Source organism: Dermacentor silvarum, chromosome 6, assembly GCF_013339745.2.
Source record: "Dermacentor silvarum isolate Dsil-2018 chromosome 6, BIME_Dsil_1.4, whole genome shotgun sequence".
In the NCBI taxonomy this organism is placed as follows: domain Eukaryota; kingdom Metazoa; phylum Arthropoda; class Arachnida; order Ixodida; family Ixodidae; genus Dermacentor; species Dermacentor silvarum.
Window position 1 is genome coordinate 127,338,049 of NC_051159.1, and position 18,686 is coordinate 127,356,734.

At 48.9% G+C, this 18,686-nt stretch overlaps 1 protein-coding gene across 1 annotated transcript in view; it reads left to right on the forward strand.

Annotated features, from left to right (window-relative positions):
- LOC125946398 (uncharacterized) overlaps nt 1-16,378 on the forward strand; it is a 116,336-nt gene extending 99,958 nt beyond the window's left edge. Inside the window, exons 3-4 of the mRNA XM_049669460.1 lie at nt 1,960-2,071; nt 12,143-16,378. Of these exons, the coding sequence (XP_049525417.1) occupies nt 1,960-2,071; nt 12,143-12,232 (202 nt within the window). The 3' untranslated portion in view covers nt 12,233-16,378. The remainder of the gene's footprint in view (nt 1-1,959; nt 2,072-12,142) is intronic.
- The last annotated feature ends 2,308 nt before the right edge of the window (nt 16,379-18,686 follow it).

Here is an 18,686-nt window from a genome sequence, read left to right on the forward strand (position 1 = left end):
GTATTATCACTAAAGGCGGTGAGGTCAGCCTGAGGCAGTTTGATCTATACCTGCTGTACAGATAAGGGAGAAGGAAAAGCGGAAGGGTAATGAAATGGGCGATGCTGAAGACGATGGGAAGATTTTGCATTTACGTGCACTTTCGGTTAATATGTGTATCATACACGTCTTTGTACACCTTCTGTGATGAAACCCGATTTTGACGGTTGCGTCTTTGTGCTTGTGTTATGTCGTATTACGGACCATAAGAAGCATGGCCACTTAGCGCAAATCGACATAAAAATAAGAGGAGGAAGGGACAAGTTGTTATGTCATCTGCGTATTTTCTGCGTCTGTGCGCCTGTTCATCTAGGACCTTATCGCGCCTTTGTGTATGTGTTCGAATTCATATACGCGTAAATGCGTCGGGACTCAGTATAGCGTTTCGATGTTCGTTCTTAATTTAAATTTTCTATTACAATACTATTACTCTAGAAGGAGCAGCTGTCACCATTATAGGTAACTAGTGACCTAAATCTCTTTTATTCTCATTTGAACAACAGCAGCTAAAAAAAAAAACATGTCTGAGAAATGACGAAGGCATGCACAGCCGTTTCCTTGAGGCGTTTGCTGGTCCTCTATCGCAGGGCTGCCAATCCACTATTATCAACACCTCCTTCCTTAACGCCAGGAGCCTATATTTTTGCGATGTACACGCATCCTACAACCTAACACGGCCTTCGTAGCCATCGTTGCTGTAGAATTTCCACGCTGCCGCAGGTAAAAATTGAACGACGATATGGGACAATTATTGTGTGCTGCTGCATCTGACGAGGAATTCAACAAACTGAAGCACTTGGCGCTCTGTACATTGTACTGCGTAAATACACGCAGTTTACAGGTATACCATAACGATGCAGCGCTTTCTCCTTCTCTCCCTCTCGCGAATGCTGTGCTAAACGTGCAGCGCCGGCGCCCAGTGAAAGTGCGCACGAAACGGGCGTTGCGCAGTGAAGACGACTCTCCCCCGAGGCCTCCTTCCGTCGGCATGGCTGCTCGCTCTAACCCGTAGATCCGAACTTGTGTGTGGCTTCTCTGCCCCTTGTGCAAACCACAAGTTCATCTCTATGGGTCTGAGTTGGCTGATGTTCTCTTCGGACCCTGTTCCCCCAAGAAGTGGACCTGGACCATACTGAGCACCGCACTGCAGGAGTACCATGGGCCTGCCTTCTTCTTTCATGTGGACTGAACTGTTTAGCCTGAAGCAGGACACGGTCCATATATTCTGGGACGATCTTTGTTTGGTATTTAGAAATGTTATCACCTGCGCCGTGCGCTCATTGACTAAAATCAGCAGAAGCGAGTGTGTGACAATTTAGACGGGTGGACAGGTAGGTAAACTTACCATACAAGCATGATACTGTATGAAAGGCTTCCAGGAGTGGCGGACCCCTAGGGTATAGCGATAGGTGGAGATCGAACGGCGAAACTGCGCATGCGTGGTCCCCGAACTGGGTTTGGGTTTTTATGCAAGGTGTACCTTTGGTCCCCTAATTGCCGAACTTGAACAGTTGAGTAATTCACTTGGTGTATGAATTAACATGTGTCGATGTACATACATCACGTGGTTGGTTCCCTTTAATGCACTAAAGATTTAGGTTAGCCGCTACGCTATGCCATGCGAAAGTACTGCTCCGCAGGAGATAGTAGATCCGTGTTGTTCAGCAGTCGTTGAGCAGGTTTCGGACGTCGTGGTTGTATACGCCTAGCGTTCAGCTCCATGTAATAGAATATGCTTTACGGGTGAGGCTGAAAGTGATCGTTCCAGAATGTATGGCTTTATGGCTTGCATACGGATAAGGCTCAACATAATGCTTCTGAATGATGGCGCAAGCACATTTCGATGGCGTTTTGAACTATTGTGAGCCGTATGCGTCATGGTCGCTGGCGTCGGAATACATGGGTGCAATTATTTTGCAGGACATGTGCTCTGCGCCGGTCTGGAACTGCGCCTGCAGCCCTGCGGTCCATACGCCCGCCCACTGTGAGTCCTCAACCAGCGTTGGAACTCTGCGGACTGGTCCGAAAGGAGGTAGGGCTGTAGCGGAACCTTCTTCTCCCCCCCCCACCTTGTGAGGGACCAATAAGAACACGATCTCGGCAGTGTGAGTCGCGCGAGTTACTGTGGCGTTCTATTCTACCACTCGGTAAGTAATAAGTCGTGCTCAAGCACAGCGTATGTCTTCACGCCCGCCTCACCCCGAACCTTCCGTGTTGATTTTTTTTTTTTTAAGACCCCTCTCTCTCTCTCTCGAGGGTACTTGAGGGTAATGTACCAATTTTCGTTTAAAACCAACATCATAATATTCCTGGTCACTACCGTATATATAGCGGACTTATTTTGCCAAGGAGCTGAACGATGTCTCGATATAAAAATCTTAAAATTTCCCTGAATCGATCGTAAGCTATATATACATATAGAGTGTCCCAGCTATGGCATGCCTCGAAAACTATAGTCAGTAGTATCAGCGTTGGTCGCATATATATTTGTGATTTCTGGCAAACCTGTGCAAATAATAATAATAATAATAATAATAATAATAATAATAATAATAATAATAATCGACACGTGTGTAGATGTTCGAAGCAATAAAGGTCTTCGTGCAGGCATGAGGCTTGCGGGATATTTGGTTGCGCATTGAAGAACCCTACCTGGTCGAAATTAATTTGAAGCTCTCCACTCTTTCGTAGCCGCTGTGTTCCTTTGAGATGTTGGGATCAATCAGTCAACCAATAAATTAATCAATAAGGCCTGCGGCGCGTTTCCCAAGATGGGTTATCTATCAGACGATCGTGTTAAACTCAATTTGTGTATCAACGAGGTTGTTAGGAAGAAGCAGAACGCCTCGGGTTTGCATCCGTGGTAATCACATCTTCTCACCTCCCGCATCGACACGAAACGTGCACTATAGGGCGCTCGCTTCGCGTCATTTTGCCGCGTTGAACGCGATACTTCCTTCCGAGGCATCGCGTATACCTGTATGTGCAACGCGGAATACCGCGCCGTATATGCAGCTCTGCGCAACGTACGCGCATTCCGGGCATTGGCTTTGTTTTTGTCGACCTCATCCTGTCTCGTCGACATCCGCGAAACTGAGCGCGCGCGCGCGTCTCGTGGTGGCTGCGCGGTGATGTCAGCCCCGGCCGCGATACTTCCCAGAATGAACGCGCGTTTGCACGCAGCACCGTTCTCGGATCGAGGGCTTGAGAAAGCGTGACGACCGGCGGCGTTGCTCTGCCCGTGCAGCGTTATTCTTTTTTTTTTTTTTTCTGTGCCTATGGAGTGTGTGCCACCGTTGTTGTGCGCGACCGACTCTGCGACCTGAGTCACATGCTTGACAGGTGTCAGTGGTCTGCCTCGTGTGCGTTTGTGCTCGCGCGCGCGTGTGATTCACCGGGTAGCGAAAAGTCACTCGCACGCGACCGTCGAAGACATTTTTTTGGGCAGCGTTATACCGCGGGCCTTTCGCGGTGATGCCGTCACCAGACGGTGAGATGTCTGAGTCCCGTTTCTGCCTGGCGTCGCGGTTGTGAAGCGGAACTGCGCCGTCAGCGCTTGTACGTACGGGTGACGCCACGGCCTGAGTTCACCCGGTGGTATCGACCTGTAGGTTATGCACTGCTACGCGCGCCGGTACGGTGCGTATGTTTCTCGTAGCTAAAGTCTAGGCGCGGTGAGTAAGGTGCACGCCTGATGATATGACGCAGCTACACACTGGCTTCCTGTTATCGACACGCTCGGTGAAAGTGCGTTGACTTCTCGCCGATCTGCCGAAAAGAGTAAATACTGCAACCTATAGCACGGAATTCGTTGCGACACTTCATGCGTGTGCAAAATTTGCACTGACGAGAGCTGGTAATGTCAGGTTGGAAAAATGTAAACCAGGGGAGGGGGCTGATGCTCTAAGTAAATAGACTCACGTAGTGCCTTCCGAATGCTTCTTTTCTGGTGTTGGTTGCATTGTTAGAGCATCAGACCCGTTTAGACTTGCAGAGCCATACGGCCGGCATTTGCAGCGATTGCGTTGCGATGTAACCACAATGTATTTGATACCACAGGCAGAGAAATTCGGTATCTTCTAAAATACCTCGCCATAGCCGTCTCGTTTTAAAAAAACCGTGGTCTAGGCGGTTTGTGGAGGACTCAATAACAGTTCATACATACTGTCGGGTTTATATAGATTGCATTCGTTCATGCACTCGTTGTTTCCTCTGGCACCCCTGCTACTGCTATAATCACTACGCGCGAGCTTCATCCTCACCCAAAAGAGTGCACTGAGGCTGACTGCGACCTTCACCCCCGTTCTTCTCACAAAATTTTACTAACACAGACGAAGAAACCGCAGCAGCCTTTTGAAAAGCGCGAAACACTTAAGCGAGTGGTTTTCTTTTTCTTTTTCAATGCTCGGCCACTTCTCCGATGAGAGGGAGTTTAACCTGCCAGGTTCTTTTTTAACGTTTCCGAGAGGGGGTACTGAAGAGGGCCCGCTTTCGCTGTTTCGTTTCGGAGATTGAGTGATTTGCGGGCGTTGCCAGTGCCGCGAGCGGGGCATCCCCCCCACCCCGACAAAGCAAAGTGAGCTAATGAGACAGGACAAACAAGGGGAGAAAGTTGAGAAAAAAGAAACGCACTCGAGAGAAGTCTCGAAAGATCGCGAACAGATGGGCAGGCGCTTTCAGCGAACTGTAAAAGCCGAGAGAAAGATGGGGGCAGGGGGGGTTGTTCTCGGTTAGCGGAGCGGGAAAGCAATAATCGCGGCTCTCGAAGAAGTGCTCCTTCTCCGTGCAGGGCGACGGGCGGCGACGACGACGACGCAGCCGCTCGACGAACCTCCTCGCGCGGCGGCACACTCTCCCTCGCGCGCGCCCTTCTCGACAGGTGGCGTGTGTTGTAGTCGCCGAGCCTGCCGAGTCGGGTGATGGCCGGTCTCGCCCTCTGTCGTCATTACGTCGTACTCGTCATAATTTACAGCGCAATCTAATTGCTATTTGCACTCCGCCTGGGCGCGTCCCTTCGTGGAAACAATGAATATCACTCGGCGTGGCGGAGAAAACAGATCGCGCGTCGCTGCCTGCAGAAGAGGGGGAGAGGGGCGCTGGTGTGACGTTGCACTGCACCTAGTACATTGCCGGACCACCGGCCGTGCAAAATGCGCGCTGTGCGGACCGGGGGGACGGGAAGGAGGCTCATTAGTTTTGCCTTTTAAAGCAGTGTAAGGACGGAGGGGCGGCAGGTTTTTGTGGCAAGTGCTTTGCTGCTCTGCGGGTAGCTAGGAGTAAAGTGTTGAGATGACGCGCATGAGAAGAGAATTTAAATAACAAAGCGAAAGCTTTCTCATGTTTTGAACATCGGCCTACGTGCCTTAATGGCCGCGTTACGCTGTTTTATGGTGGTGGGCTGGTTGACCCGGGTGCCTGGGATGTTGCTTCTTACGTTTAAGGGCGCGGAGTGTCACGGTGCATGCGTCCCTGCGGCTCTAGAAGGATGCGCAAGCGGATAATAAGCTGTGTGGTAAAACTGAACGTTGTTTATGCTTTTTTTCTTTCTTCTATTTGTGGGTGGCATGACATGCATGTCTAGTAGTGCTGAATAACATAGGTGCAGTGCACATGTTCGGATGCGGTGAGATGTGTGGGAACGGGCAAAAATATTAACCTGATATCGTGCTGATGCGTCCAAGCCTAGTCCAGCATATCACTAGTCCGGCGGCACGCCTACATATAGTAGATCTGTTACGAGCGAAGAGGCAATCACTGACCAGTTTGGGAGCCAGTCACTAAGACAATATCTGATGTAAACATGCTGATATCTCCAAGGCTATGAGCAAAGGTCGCCAAATCACCTCACAAGGCTCGATCTCACCTAATCCCCACATTAGAGTTGATGGCGTCATGAGGTTTCAGGAAACCTCATAACCTTAAGCAGCGGCTAGCCAAGTCATATTAACTTCATTATTGAGGTTCAAGGATTTTCAACCTCATTTCACGATTTGGGACCTGTGTCCTCATGGTCGACTAAACTTATGTGGGCGCTCCGTGCATCGACATACGTGAACATACTTTGACATCTCTGATACTGGTGGCTAGGAGCAAAGGTCGGCCAATTATATAATGCTTCGTGAAAACGCTTATTCAGTAGGAGGTTTCAGCAGTTAAACGTATACGGCTATTTCAAGGCGTCCTATGGCTTTGGTAATGTGTACTTAAATGCAGACATATTTCTGAAGGTGTAAACATTCGCATCAAGAAGAGTGTATTCAACACGGCGAACTCATTAGTTCAGGAGTAACAGATGTGCACATGAGCAGCTGCGGAAAACTTTGACCTCCGATTTCGACCTCGCGGAACGAAGCACTCAACCCTAAACGGACGCACGATGGCGAAACTGATGACCTCATCCAAGGAATTTTATCAGTCGCCAGTCTCACCTCAACTTGGTAAGATTGGTAGAATTGCGGCTGTGGTTGGCCTCGTGACATGAATGAGTGAGTGAAATAACTTTATTGGAGGTCCGGTGAGGACGCGAACTCGTCGCGCACCCGGCTAGTCCCACGTCGGGACAGAGCAGCTCGCTCGGCGATGCGACCCTTCTGAAAAGCCCTAACTGCCGTTTTGGAATCGCTATAGAGCTCGGACGCACGACCGTGTGGCAGGGCGAGGGCGTTGGCGACTTGCTCGGCGACTTCGGGGTCTGAAGGGCGAGTCGAAGCGCTATTGGAAATCTTGTCGCTGGAGTCGACCACGACGACGTTTCCCACCATTGCCTGTGAGCATCTTCATGTAGAGCTGCAAGCTCCATCATCACAGCGCTCTCTTTACTGCTTCTATGAGAGAGAGAGAGAGAGAGAGAGAGAGAGAAATGGACAAAGGAAAGATAAGGAGATTAATCATAACTGATCCCGGTTTGCTACCGGACTTTGTCGGAAATCAGAAAAGGGGGAGAGAAGGGAGGAGTAGAACGAAAGGGAGCTCATACGCGCTCTTATATCCACTTAAGAGTTCGCCACTCGCTGAAGCACTTCCATTCCTACGTATACGTCACTATAGTGGAAAGGCGTCGTCATATGTAAACGCGAACGTATATCGTTACCTTTAGTGCATAATTCGTGCGCAAATTGCGGGAAAGCGTAACAATGTCGACTTCTTCTGGCGTCCACGTGAGTGTGCATGATTAGATCTCCAACCGCCCTCCAAATCCAGATGCTCCATTCGTCTTCCCTTTCTTCTGCTCTGCTGGCACTTTTTGTACACAGGATATTCGGATTCACGTGGCACCTCTCTACACATTTCTCAGTAAGCTTTCGCTGCTTCACCGGGCGCCGTTGCGCCTTCAAAAGTACAGTATAAACTCCTCTCCGCCTCGCTTCACACCGGGCTCGTGACAACCCGCGTCCCGTGATTGCGCGCAACGCTTCATTTTTCCCGCGAGGCGCGCAAAACCCATTATTAACGGTGTACCCCTCCGTGTAGTACATTTGTATAAGCGCCCGGGCGTCTCGGTTACACGCCGATTGCGCGGATAGGGACGGTCTCGGTGAGCGTCAGTTTCAACTGCTCTCTCTCTCTCTCTTTGTAACATCCGCTATCCTTTCATTTCAATTTTTCTTTTTTTCGTTTTTCTTCTTCCACGCTTTGTTCTTGGTCGTTTATTGAGGCTCGTCCCCTGCTTTATTATGAAGCAACGCGCGTTGAATGCAAGCTGCCGTCCGCGCTCGCCGTGAACTCGATGAAGCGCCGTTTCCGCTTCGAAATTTTATACACGCGTCTCGTTAGCGAAGACACACTCGGAATTGCTATAGCGTTCGACGATTATCTGCGTGGCTCCGCGCAATGAGCGTGCCGGCGGAGACCGTTCTCTCTCCCGCGTCGTCGCGTACGGGAGGGGGGGGGGGCTGTAGAACTGTAAATTCGCGACGGTTTTTCGCGCTGGGCGTTCCGTCTCGAATGTGCGTGTCTGCGGACTATGGGCAGGTGGGCGGAATTAAATGAGCGCGGGAGAGGGGGAGGAGTTGGTTAGGGGAAGTGCAGTGGCGAGGATGCTCGCGTGTGGCGCTTGTCGACGACCTCCCGCTGTGCGAGCTTGCGGCAGCTTGCGCGTGGTCGGAGACACGCTACGGCGGTTCGCGTTGTTTTTCTCGGGAGATTTCGTCGTCGCTGCTTCGTTGGCGAACCGGTGCGTTTTGTGTGTGCGCGCGTGTAAGTAGCTCGTGTGCTGTAGTGTTGGTGTTCAGCGTGCGTGCGTTCGATAATGTCCTCCTCCTCCCGGCTTGATGTGAGAAGTAGCGTTGTACTCGCGTGTATGTGACTGCGCTGGTGTGTACTTCCTACCCCATGGTCGTCAGGTACACGGAGGGCATCAATTTCAGTGATTAAAGAACAGGAAAGGCGCGTCTTGTATTTCGTGTTGTTGAGCGGCCCGTCGTTAGTCATTTCAGGTGTGTTTCGTTTGAGCCCGTGTTTTCGTCTGCTTTGTTGTTGTTCTCTGTTCGTTCATCAGAGATAATTGAAGTAGCCAAGGTGCCTTCTGGCCTTGGCCTCTCAGGAGCAGCCAGTGCGTCGCTCTACTTTTGTCTTCGCATCATGCGGTTCACTCAAAAGCCACCGGGTGGTGTTTCTGGTTTACAGGGCATGCAAGCAGGGTGGTGCCCTTGACCTAAAGTGCGAAGGGTAATATAGAAAAGCGGCGCTGACGTGCACAGTTTCAGTGGTCGCTAACACATTCATAGCCACTGAACTTAAACAATGTGCAGGTAGGCAAGCAGGCAGGCTTGTATTGAAATAGGCGCAACATCAGCCTCGCTGTCAACGAAGTCCCTGCCCGACAGATGAAGTGCGTAGCATTGTTGCACTTTTATCAGCATGTGGCGTTCAAAATTCATTGAGACTGCGCCTGTGACACCTTATTTACTGCTGTATAGTGGCGATTTACATGTACGCATTCAGAAGTTGCCAGCGATCGCGATGGACTGACGTCTGACCACTGCGTTCTTCGGTGATCCGTTTGAACGCAGCGTCATTGAATTGCTTGCTTTATTTCCGTCAGTGTTACGCACACAAGGCACAAACAAAAAAAAATGGAGAGACAGAAAAATGGGCCCATAGCCGAAGCTAGTGTAAACCCGTGTTCGTGTACATTTTGCAGCAGCAAAAACAAACAATATCGTTGAATGTTACTTAAGTTGAAACGCATGAAATCGGTATGTATGTAAGGACAAGAACCTGAACGACGTGTAACAAGGACGACACTTTTGTCACATAAAGCAATTATTAAAGGAACAAAAGAACTGTGTTGCATCAAAACTAGAAAGATGCAGCCGAAACAAAACGTTCAAGCACAACCCATTATCGTCTTCTGCAGCGTTTCCACAAAGTTAATGTTCGCACAAACGAAGGCTGTTGCGCCTAATGCGACTATCTTCGTCGCTATCAATCTAAGTAGGTAGGCTGTGGTTCTATAGGTGTGTGGACGCAGCTGTGACAGCCTGATACGAGTTCAGTTTGCACCGCAAAGGGTTCTTCATTATACCTGACTCACGCGCTTTAGATTCAGTTGTAGCACTCATTAAACGATGTAATACCTTTTTTTTTTTTTTTCGTCGACACTCTGGCCTTCACCGATTGCTCTTGCCTCGTCGAGCGTTCTTGGTCACCATCCTGCGAAGCACAGCAAAGTACTCTCGAATGTGCACTCGCTGCGCGTCAGACCAACAGCCTGTTAAAACACAGCCGCCAGCAGCAGCTGCTGCTGCGTCACAGCGATATTTAGGTTATGGTTGTGATCAATGGCAGAAAAATACGGAGTAGCACACGGAACGCAGAAGGAAGAGCTTGTTATAGTCAGCGTCAATTCGCCGGGATACCCCAACGAGCCGTTAAGAAGCCGCTCTTGTAGAACGAGCTGTCTTAGAAAAGCTGTGCATGCGACACTAAGGCGGAAATAAAATTTCATGGTGAGGCGAGCATGTAATGTGTTTTTTTTAAGTAATTTTTTTTTCATTTCACATTCCGTCTTTACCTTTACTTTTGCAGTCTAGCAAAGTAACATTCACTTGTACGTTTTCTTCCTTCTTCTTTCATTCTTCTTTTTTTTTTTTAGTTGGTCGCATCTGCAGTGCCGAATATCTATCTACGTTGAGTCTGTGTTGCGCATTATTTTATGCGGGCCCATCGGATCTATGTTGTACAATAAATCGTGCGCGTTGAAAGTGAATAAAAATGACCCTGCGCGCTGTAGTTGCCGTCAGATATGTTTGAATGGGGCAGCAACCCTGTGCAGTTCTTTTCTTGTATTTGATAATGATGAATATAGAAATGAATGAATCCATTAGGCGGTGCACCTACTCTGGATATGCCCTGCAACGAAATACGTCCGAATAAGACATCTTACGGTGAAGTTCGGGCCTCACCGTAACTCGCATCCTCTCTTACATCATTCCATCTAACCTGGATTCTCTCGGAGAAGATGCAAGCCACGACAGGCCCTGAGTCCAATGGATTAGTTAAGACGTTCGCGTGATGGTCCACGCCACCCCCTTGTTGGTTGCACTAAACAGCTGTTGATTATATGGTCACGGCGCTCTGCACCGCTGAAAAGGAGACTGGCGGCAGACCCGATTTTCTCAGCAGCAGGAGGGTGGAACTCTCGAAAACGTACTTCTCTCTCTCTCTCTCTCTCTCTCTTCGTTGTAAAACAAAGTGCGGCCACGGCGATGTACACTTCGCAGTTTGTGAACTTCGCGATGAAGCGAGCTCCTTTATGTCGGCTAACGAGCAATGCGTTGTTACATTGCAGAGCAGACCCCTCCTTGGGCGCAAGAGCGTGAGCTCTGGTACCGTGTCTCGTACATCACGGTCACTGTGAGCTGTCTTGTTCAGAGTGACTTTGGTGGTAAGATAAAAGTGTCGAAACGGCTTTGCAAGACTATGTCAGGGCTGTTGCTATGCATGTTCCTTTTCGTTTCTTCTCTCACTGTCGCTTTCTCTTGGGTTAGATTACGTTCTTTAATTAAATGAAACGAGTATGACGTGACCCAGCAGCGACCTTTACAATTTAGGCCCGTCTATATAGGCATGCACTTTCATACATGGAGAGCAGTACGGGCGCCGGGTACATGAACTTGAGGAGAACCGGATGATTGAGGCCCAGGAGTGACCGAAAGCTGTGACACCGTGTATTAACCCACACTGTGTCCCGTAATAAACGTCTCAAACGTCGCGCGGCCACGAATTCGTTGCGCAAAACGCCGAGTGCTGAGCTCCTGAGGTGGACAAAAACGGCTGTCACAGTCCTTGCGTTCGTACTTCTGTCTCTCTCTTTCTCGCCCGTACCGCACCGGTTTGCGACACAGAGCCGGCACATTGTAACAACGGCTGAATTCTTTCCCCGGCCCACGGCTTGATACAAACTAGCAAACCGGTGTCGCGCGGCTTGCGTTAACCGACGGGATTTTGTAGTTCTTGCTAAACGCCGTCTCCGCGGGCTGGTATTCTTGGTACGGCGGTTTCGACACCGTCTCCCGTTGCTTCGCATCCGCTGGCCGGCCTTGCAGGCCGCGGCGTCGGTTGACGAAGGCGTCAGCTGTTGGTGGACGCACGCGCGGCTCAGACGGGATGTCTCGTCCTCCCGTGCGAGTGCAGTATCGAAGAGGATGACTAAAAGGATTACGACCTTACACTTTTGCAAGCCCGACGAATCCGCGTCGCGCGAAACGCAGTCTTTGCGCCCCCGTGGATGTTCCGTCGGGTCTCGCGTGTTGTCTCCATGCACGGTGAGTCATCGAATGACGCGCCCCTTTGCTTATCGCGCTGCTGCCGCTGCCGACTCGGCGGGCACGTTTGGACGTCCTGCTGGCGAGGATTTTTTGCAAATGCGTGCTTTTTTTTTTTTTTTTTTTTGTTCCTCTTAGCGCCTAGCGCATCGAGATCGTCGGTTCATTGGGCCTCGTGTGTAACGTAACGTCGTTGCGGTTTATCCTTTCGAAGGCGGGCGAAAACTGTACGTGGTTGAGCTCCTTTCGCGCGCGCGCGCGCTGCATTTTGGCGCTGGTTTCTCACATTTCTCTTTATTCCCGCCTTTTGTTTCTCTCTTGATTTCTTTTCGCAGGGCTCCGACTCCGAGGGCAACAAGAGCGCGACGTCATTTGCCAGAGGGGAGCTGGCCCCGCCGCCGACTATGGGACCGTGGGCCGAGTGAACGTTGCGTTTCTGTGTGCACCTGAAGTGAGGTAGTAGGTTGTATAGTTCAGAACTACATCTGCCAAGGAGAGCTAACTGTACAACTTGCTAACTTTCTTCGGGTCACACAATGTTCATCGAGCCCGCCTTCAACGTTCGAAGCCGCGCCTGAGAAGACGCACCCTTAAGAAGTTCTTCGCACTTTGTTCTTCTATAACGTAACGTTCTTTTCGTGTCTTTGCTGATCGTTGGATCTACAGCCGAGGTAAGTACAATTTGTCAGCATTTTTTTTTTTTTTTTTTTGGCGTTGCCACCCCGCGGAGTATTTTCGATAGAGCTAACCGATGTGTGGCTATCTTGAGGTGCTGCAGCTTTAGAGTTTATGACGAGGGGTTTGTCCATCTGGAAATTAATTCTACTTTGCTCCTGAGAAATTAAACTGTGTGGGGAGATTCCTTACACCCTTGTCAGAGTGCTTTTGATTTCAGAAACCCCACTGCTTGTTGCGCGATGAAAGGCATGGCTCGCTTTTATATATAGTACAGAAAATTGTCGCCGATAGCCGTGTTTCCTTTCTGAATTCGTCTGGCACCCTAACCGTGGCAGCGATCAAGTCAGGCGACTTCACATATTTCGAGTTCTTTTCGTCGATTTAAGTGGGCTTTATGTTGCAGAAGTTGTGTAGCTGAATCACTTGTTTTCAAATATTTCGACACTCATTCATTCAGCGAACAATTAAGCGGCCTCAGCTGTGACGCCAAAGGTAACTTTTTCCGTACAGATTGCGTAATCTGCCAGACAATACACTCGGGGAGTTTTGAGCTTCATTGAAGTCGATCTGCGCTTTACAACTCGAACGCCTTCGAATCGGGAAGTCTCGTCGCGTCGCGCATAGCTTCTTTGGTGTAGCCTGGCGGCAACTGCTAACCGATACCTCAGCCGCACGAGCAGTATTGGCATCCATTGAAACCGATCTGCATTGAACATTTCGAGCACGATTGATCGAAGAACTAAGCGTTGCTAAGTATAACTGCATGCATTGAAGCGTAGTGTAACGTGAGTGACATTAGTCTACATTTACTCGAGCACTGTAGATAACGCCCGCATGACAGCGCTATAACTTCACGTATTTGTGTAGTGTCCGTTTAACAAAAGCCGGGATGGCAAAATATACCGTGTGTCCCAGCTAACGTTAGCCACGCTGTTTAGCAAAACAAAATATTTAAAAAAGACGATGCAAGATACATTTATAAAACCTACGGTGTTCAGTCATCAAAGGTGTGGAGACCGAAGACTATAGGTCTTAAGATCGTATCTTGCACCGTGTCTTTTAAAATCTTTTTTTCTTATTGTTGAACAGTTTGGCTAACGTTAGCCGGGACACCATATATAATAAAACTATGATGATATGACCAAGGCCAACCCTAAGCCTGCCTGGGCGTCACTCCGGGGGTGCGAATTTATGCCCAAAATACGTGACAAAATGATGAAGAGCCCCATTGTATTCTGTATGCCTGACTCCCCCCCCTCTTCCTGGGCGCATTAACCGCGCCGGACTTTAATTAATGATGCTGGCTCGCATCGGTTAAGGGAAAACGGCCACGGGACACAAAGCGCCGATCTCTCTCTCTCTCTCTCGATCATCATCCTTTGGTCACCGTATGTGCGCGGGCGAGGCCAGCGTCCGATAAGGGCGCAATAAACGGCCGCGCTGTTGCGCGCACAGCGCACGCAGTCCGGCGACGGTCGTTCTCCCATCTGGCGGGCAGCGCGTGCGCCGTTACTCCCCCTCACTCGCTCTATCTCTCTCTCTCTTTCGCCTCTTCCTATCAATTTCGTATAAAAAAGCGCGCTCGAAATCATTTCTATAAAAAAGAACACATAAGGTAAAGGCTCCTCCGCCGCGTCCCATCTGCCGCCGCCGTCCGCGCCTGCGGTCAAGGCGAAGGACTATCGACGCGCTTCCGTTCACGCGCGCGCTCGGCAAACTTCCCTTTTCACCCTCTCTTTCTCTCTCACTCTCACAGAGTTCCTTCTCTATCGGCCATCCAGCAGCTCGCTTTGTGTCCACTGGCACAGCTACGCGCAGTCACCGTTAGCGTATAATCCTGACCAACGTGCTCATAGGCCTTACTTCAGTGTTTCACAGGGCCACCGCTGCCGCGGAGGATAACGGTAAATGGTTATGGTTATTATGATTGGGAGAGAGAGAAAGTGAAAGATGAAGGGCAGAGAGGTTAACCAGGTTAACTGCCCGGCTGGCTATACTCTGCACAGGGGGATTGGGTAGGGGCAGAAAAGGTAAGGAGAAAACGAAAACATATGAAGAAAATCTGTCATCACTAACGCTGTGAATGGATATGACAGCGACTGTAGTTTTTCAATGAGCCCGGGTGCTTTAAAACATATGCACGCACGCACGCATTAGTGCTTTTTAGGGCTACTCGGGCTGGCCCCGTTGTTGGGACCAGGGTACAAGAATTCGGTTTTCCGTAATGGGATGGCTGTCAAGCTTGTCGAGCTTGGTGCGGAGGACTTATCTCTGTGCGCCGAAACGAGGACAATTGCACAGAAGGTGCGCAGTCGTCTCTTTGCACCCACAGTCTTCACATTCTGTACTTCTGCCCATTCCGACGAGGAAGGAGTATAGGCATTAGCGAATACTACTCCAAGCCATAGACTGAGAAATGAGATTTATAGACCTCCCGTCGTGGTAAGCCGTGTGGAAGGCAGAGCTTTAGATGGGGATTCAGTGAACAAAAGGGCTGGTTTGTGTTTGATACAAATTTCACCAAAAGAAGCTCGGGCGCAGCGATTGGTCCTCCACCTCGGGAACGTTGGTCAGCATAAGTGAATTTGTTTAATATCCGTGCTTGTCGTTTCGGGTGCTCTTATGTCGTTAATTGTCACGCTTTTTGTCTGCCTAAGTTTCCCAGCAAACGTAATTTTCCCAAACGCAGTGAGGCAGTCAGTCTCTTCGCATATGCATAATCTGTGCGAATTGGAGCATTTATGGCGCAATATTTTGTAGAATATGATCAATTTGCAAAGTTACAAAGCCAAAAGGAAGTAGTTTAGGCCAATCTATACATTCACTAGTCATCGTTCTCTTGCTGGCTCAACTGCCATACGTGCAGCTACCGTAGGCAGAGTGTTTTAGCGTGTTCTGTATTCCGGTATACGCAAATGGTGTCTGCGTAATACCGGGTTACCCGGGTTATCTTGCGACGTAATACCGGGTTATCTTGTTACGCTTTGCCTAATCACAATGTCTTATGGACATGTTTTGATGTTCCACTAGTGTTCTTGTCGAAATATATACATTATAGAAGAGAACGTGTTCACAATTGCTTCTCCGCCGAACATTTATACCAGTGGCGAAGTGGAATACACTTGGTTACTACAATAATAGCTCTGTGTTTGTCTAATTGAGCTCTGCGTCACCGCGTGGCGCCACCAATCTGGCCGCTCACGTTTACGCCTCCCGTAACCCGGTAATCCGCAAACGGTAAGAAGTTTGCGGGCGAACGAAAGCGCTCTGCTGTAGTCAAAGTTATCTCTATTAGTGTTTGCAGGAAACTGGTCCTTAGCGTACGATCGCCTTTACAAACAATAAAATGTTGGCAGCTCCTTTCCGCAATAGTAACTGTGTGTTTTATATTTTAACTTTATCTTTGAGAGTTTCCTTACTCCTCGATGAAGTTCGTTTCTGCGTTTGTGCCCACTCAGTGTTCTTTTTTGTAATGGATTTAACTCTGTAACTAATGTCCTTGCTAATATTGACGCTCTCGGTATCTCCAATACAGACAATGCAGGGAAGTCTATTATAGAGTGATACAAACTAGAGACTTTAGTTGGTTTAGATAGAGAGTTTAGCCTGGCTGGTCCAGTTGCTGGGCGATAGTTGTGATATACGAAGGGATCATATTAACACAAATATAGCACATACAGTCACAGACATACACCTACACAATAGAGATATTTACAATTTCTTTGTAAATAATCTATAATAGTCTGTAATACATCTTGTAACATAGTCTATAACATAGCTAATTACCTAACTTTATAATTAACACCTGTGATAAAATTAACGGTCTATAACAGCAATATAGAGAGTGCAGTAAAGTCTACAATAGAGTTTGCTGCTGTACGAAGACCATTAAAAAAAAAAAAACTTGCCATCAAGTGATGTGAATGTGGGAACAACTCTGAGCCTACAACGTGCTTCCAAATTACGTTATGAAGAGAAATTAGTGACCTGTAAGCATTTTGTAAACAGAGCACTCGCTCTGTTTACAAAATGGCAAATAACGGCGCCCGTGCTAGTTCTGTCCTCTTCCTTAGGAAGAGGACAGAACTTATCTCTTCGTAACGTTCCCGCTCTTGATTATCGACATGAACACGATTATCGACATCTCTACTACTCACTCTGCTTGAGAGCACTTAATTTGCTTAGCAAGCGACGGCTTCGATGATGTCTTCTTCTTTCGCAGATTGGTTCGGCATTCACGGAGATACAGGCACTGTTAAAGCTTCCGGCGTAGGACCTTGCAACGTGGCTAGCTTTGCCCTTTATACTTAGGTTTCTTTAAAGCTCTACACAGTGGAAAGACGGCCAGGACTACCATGGAATAGTGGCGCCTGTCGAATCAGTGCGTATATACGCTGGGAGCTTGGTGCGATAGGTTTGTTGCCCTTGGGAGACGAGACAATTTCTAAGAAGCATAGTAGCGCCGTCACGATGAACGGATTCGAAGTATAGTGGTCCAGAAATGTCGCGGCGAAGGGCATTCACGTTGCCGATAATTTCTTTATTATTATTATTTAAAAGCCTTCCCTGTGCAGTGCCAGGCAGACCTATGACAGGTCACTAATTTCTCTTCATAACGTAATTTGGAAGCACGTTGTAGGCTCAGAGTTGTTCCCACATTCACATCACTTGAGCTCAGACGAGCTTCAATTTCTCAAAGCAACATGGCCCACACAGTAAGTACACTTAACAAACTAAACCTAACTTCATCTTTACTGCATTGCCTTTAAGAATTAAGAACACTGTATTTGATCATAAAGCGAAGGATGGGGCGGTGCCCGTATACTGGAACTAATAATTTGCAGGGCCTTCTCGTGGTCAAACAGAGAGTTTGCTGGAGACCTGCTTTAACCCCACGCGAAACAATCAGCTTAATTTTGCGCGCAAAATATCCGTGTCACTGTACGACATGTAGAGACAGAAGTAAGCTGGATGTCCGCAGGAGCATTACCCGGACATCTAGCGCGGGGCGGTCGCCCCGAATCGGGACGCGAGAAAGTGTACGAGCCCGATCTCGTCCGGTTTGTGTCTTGCGCGCAGTCGCTTCAACGACTTCGTGCTACTCAGGTGCTATCATCGCACACGATCGCCATTTTGCCGGATGACGCGGTTGGTATAAATTAACCGTAACGATGACGCTGGCAGTCCAATAGTCGTTAACCTTGCCGTCTATGATATACAACACCCGCTGTTACGAAATGAGGTCGCATTAGTGAATAATAAAAATGATATTCCTAATTGTTCGTGCACCATTTCAATGCACGAGCATTGCTCGCCTGAGGGAAGCCAGCGTAGCTTAAAGGAACACCAGTTGGTCAAAATGTAATCTTGAGCTCTTCAATGTGGCGTTGCTGGTGACCCAGGTTGTTGCGTTGATATATTTAACCGCATCAGTCAATCAAACAAGCATGCAGCATAAGTCATTCGTAAGCTTAAAACGTGTCGTTAAAAAAAATAGAAAAGGGGTTGCGGAAGATGGAAACTCGTGGTACATTCGCCTGGCTCCCACAATGCTCTGACTCGGTTCGAGGCGATTAAGAACGCTGGCTCGAGATTCGGGCCGGAGAAAGCCCGCACGAGCCGATCGTTCAGCTGTCATCGGAGCAATCGGACCAGCCACCTGACCCGAATGCTGTCGGACCTCGGTATATAGTGCTCCATATACTTCGAAGGTGAGAGCACCTCTGAGCGAGAACGCGGCACTCTGAATGAACCAAGCGAATATGCTCGGAGCGCTCCATTTCGACCAATCGAATGTGAAGGGCGCAGCCAGAGCGATCTATAGAGCACTCGAAAGCGACCAGTCGAATCCCACCATTAATGAAAGCGAGCGCGAACAAGGGATTCTTCAGGACTTGTTTTCGTCAGTACTCGCCTTCGCCGTGACAAGTGCCTTTGTCGAAACGTTGACTCAGTGCTGAGGCTTTGCTTGTCCGCCAACTGTCAGTTTAAATGTGTCATGTTGGAAGTTATAAACTCGGGCATGCTCACAGATGGGCTTCTTTAATAAACGAGTAGCGTTTGCCTTTTCAGAGAGTGAGCGTGGCGGTGTTGCAGGTAGGCAGCATGCGAAGTGTTCGCACATGATGCGCCATTCTAAAGTTAAACAAAGAGGGGAACGGTGCAGCCGTTGCGCAGAATACGTGGGCATTGACCAAAATT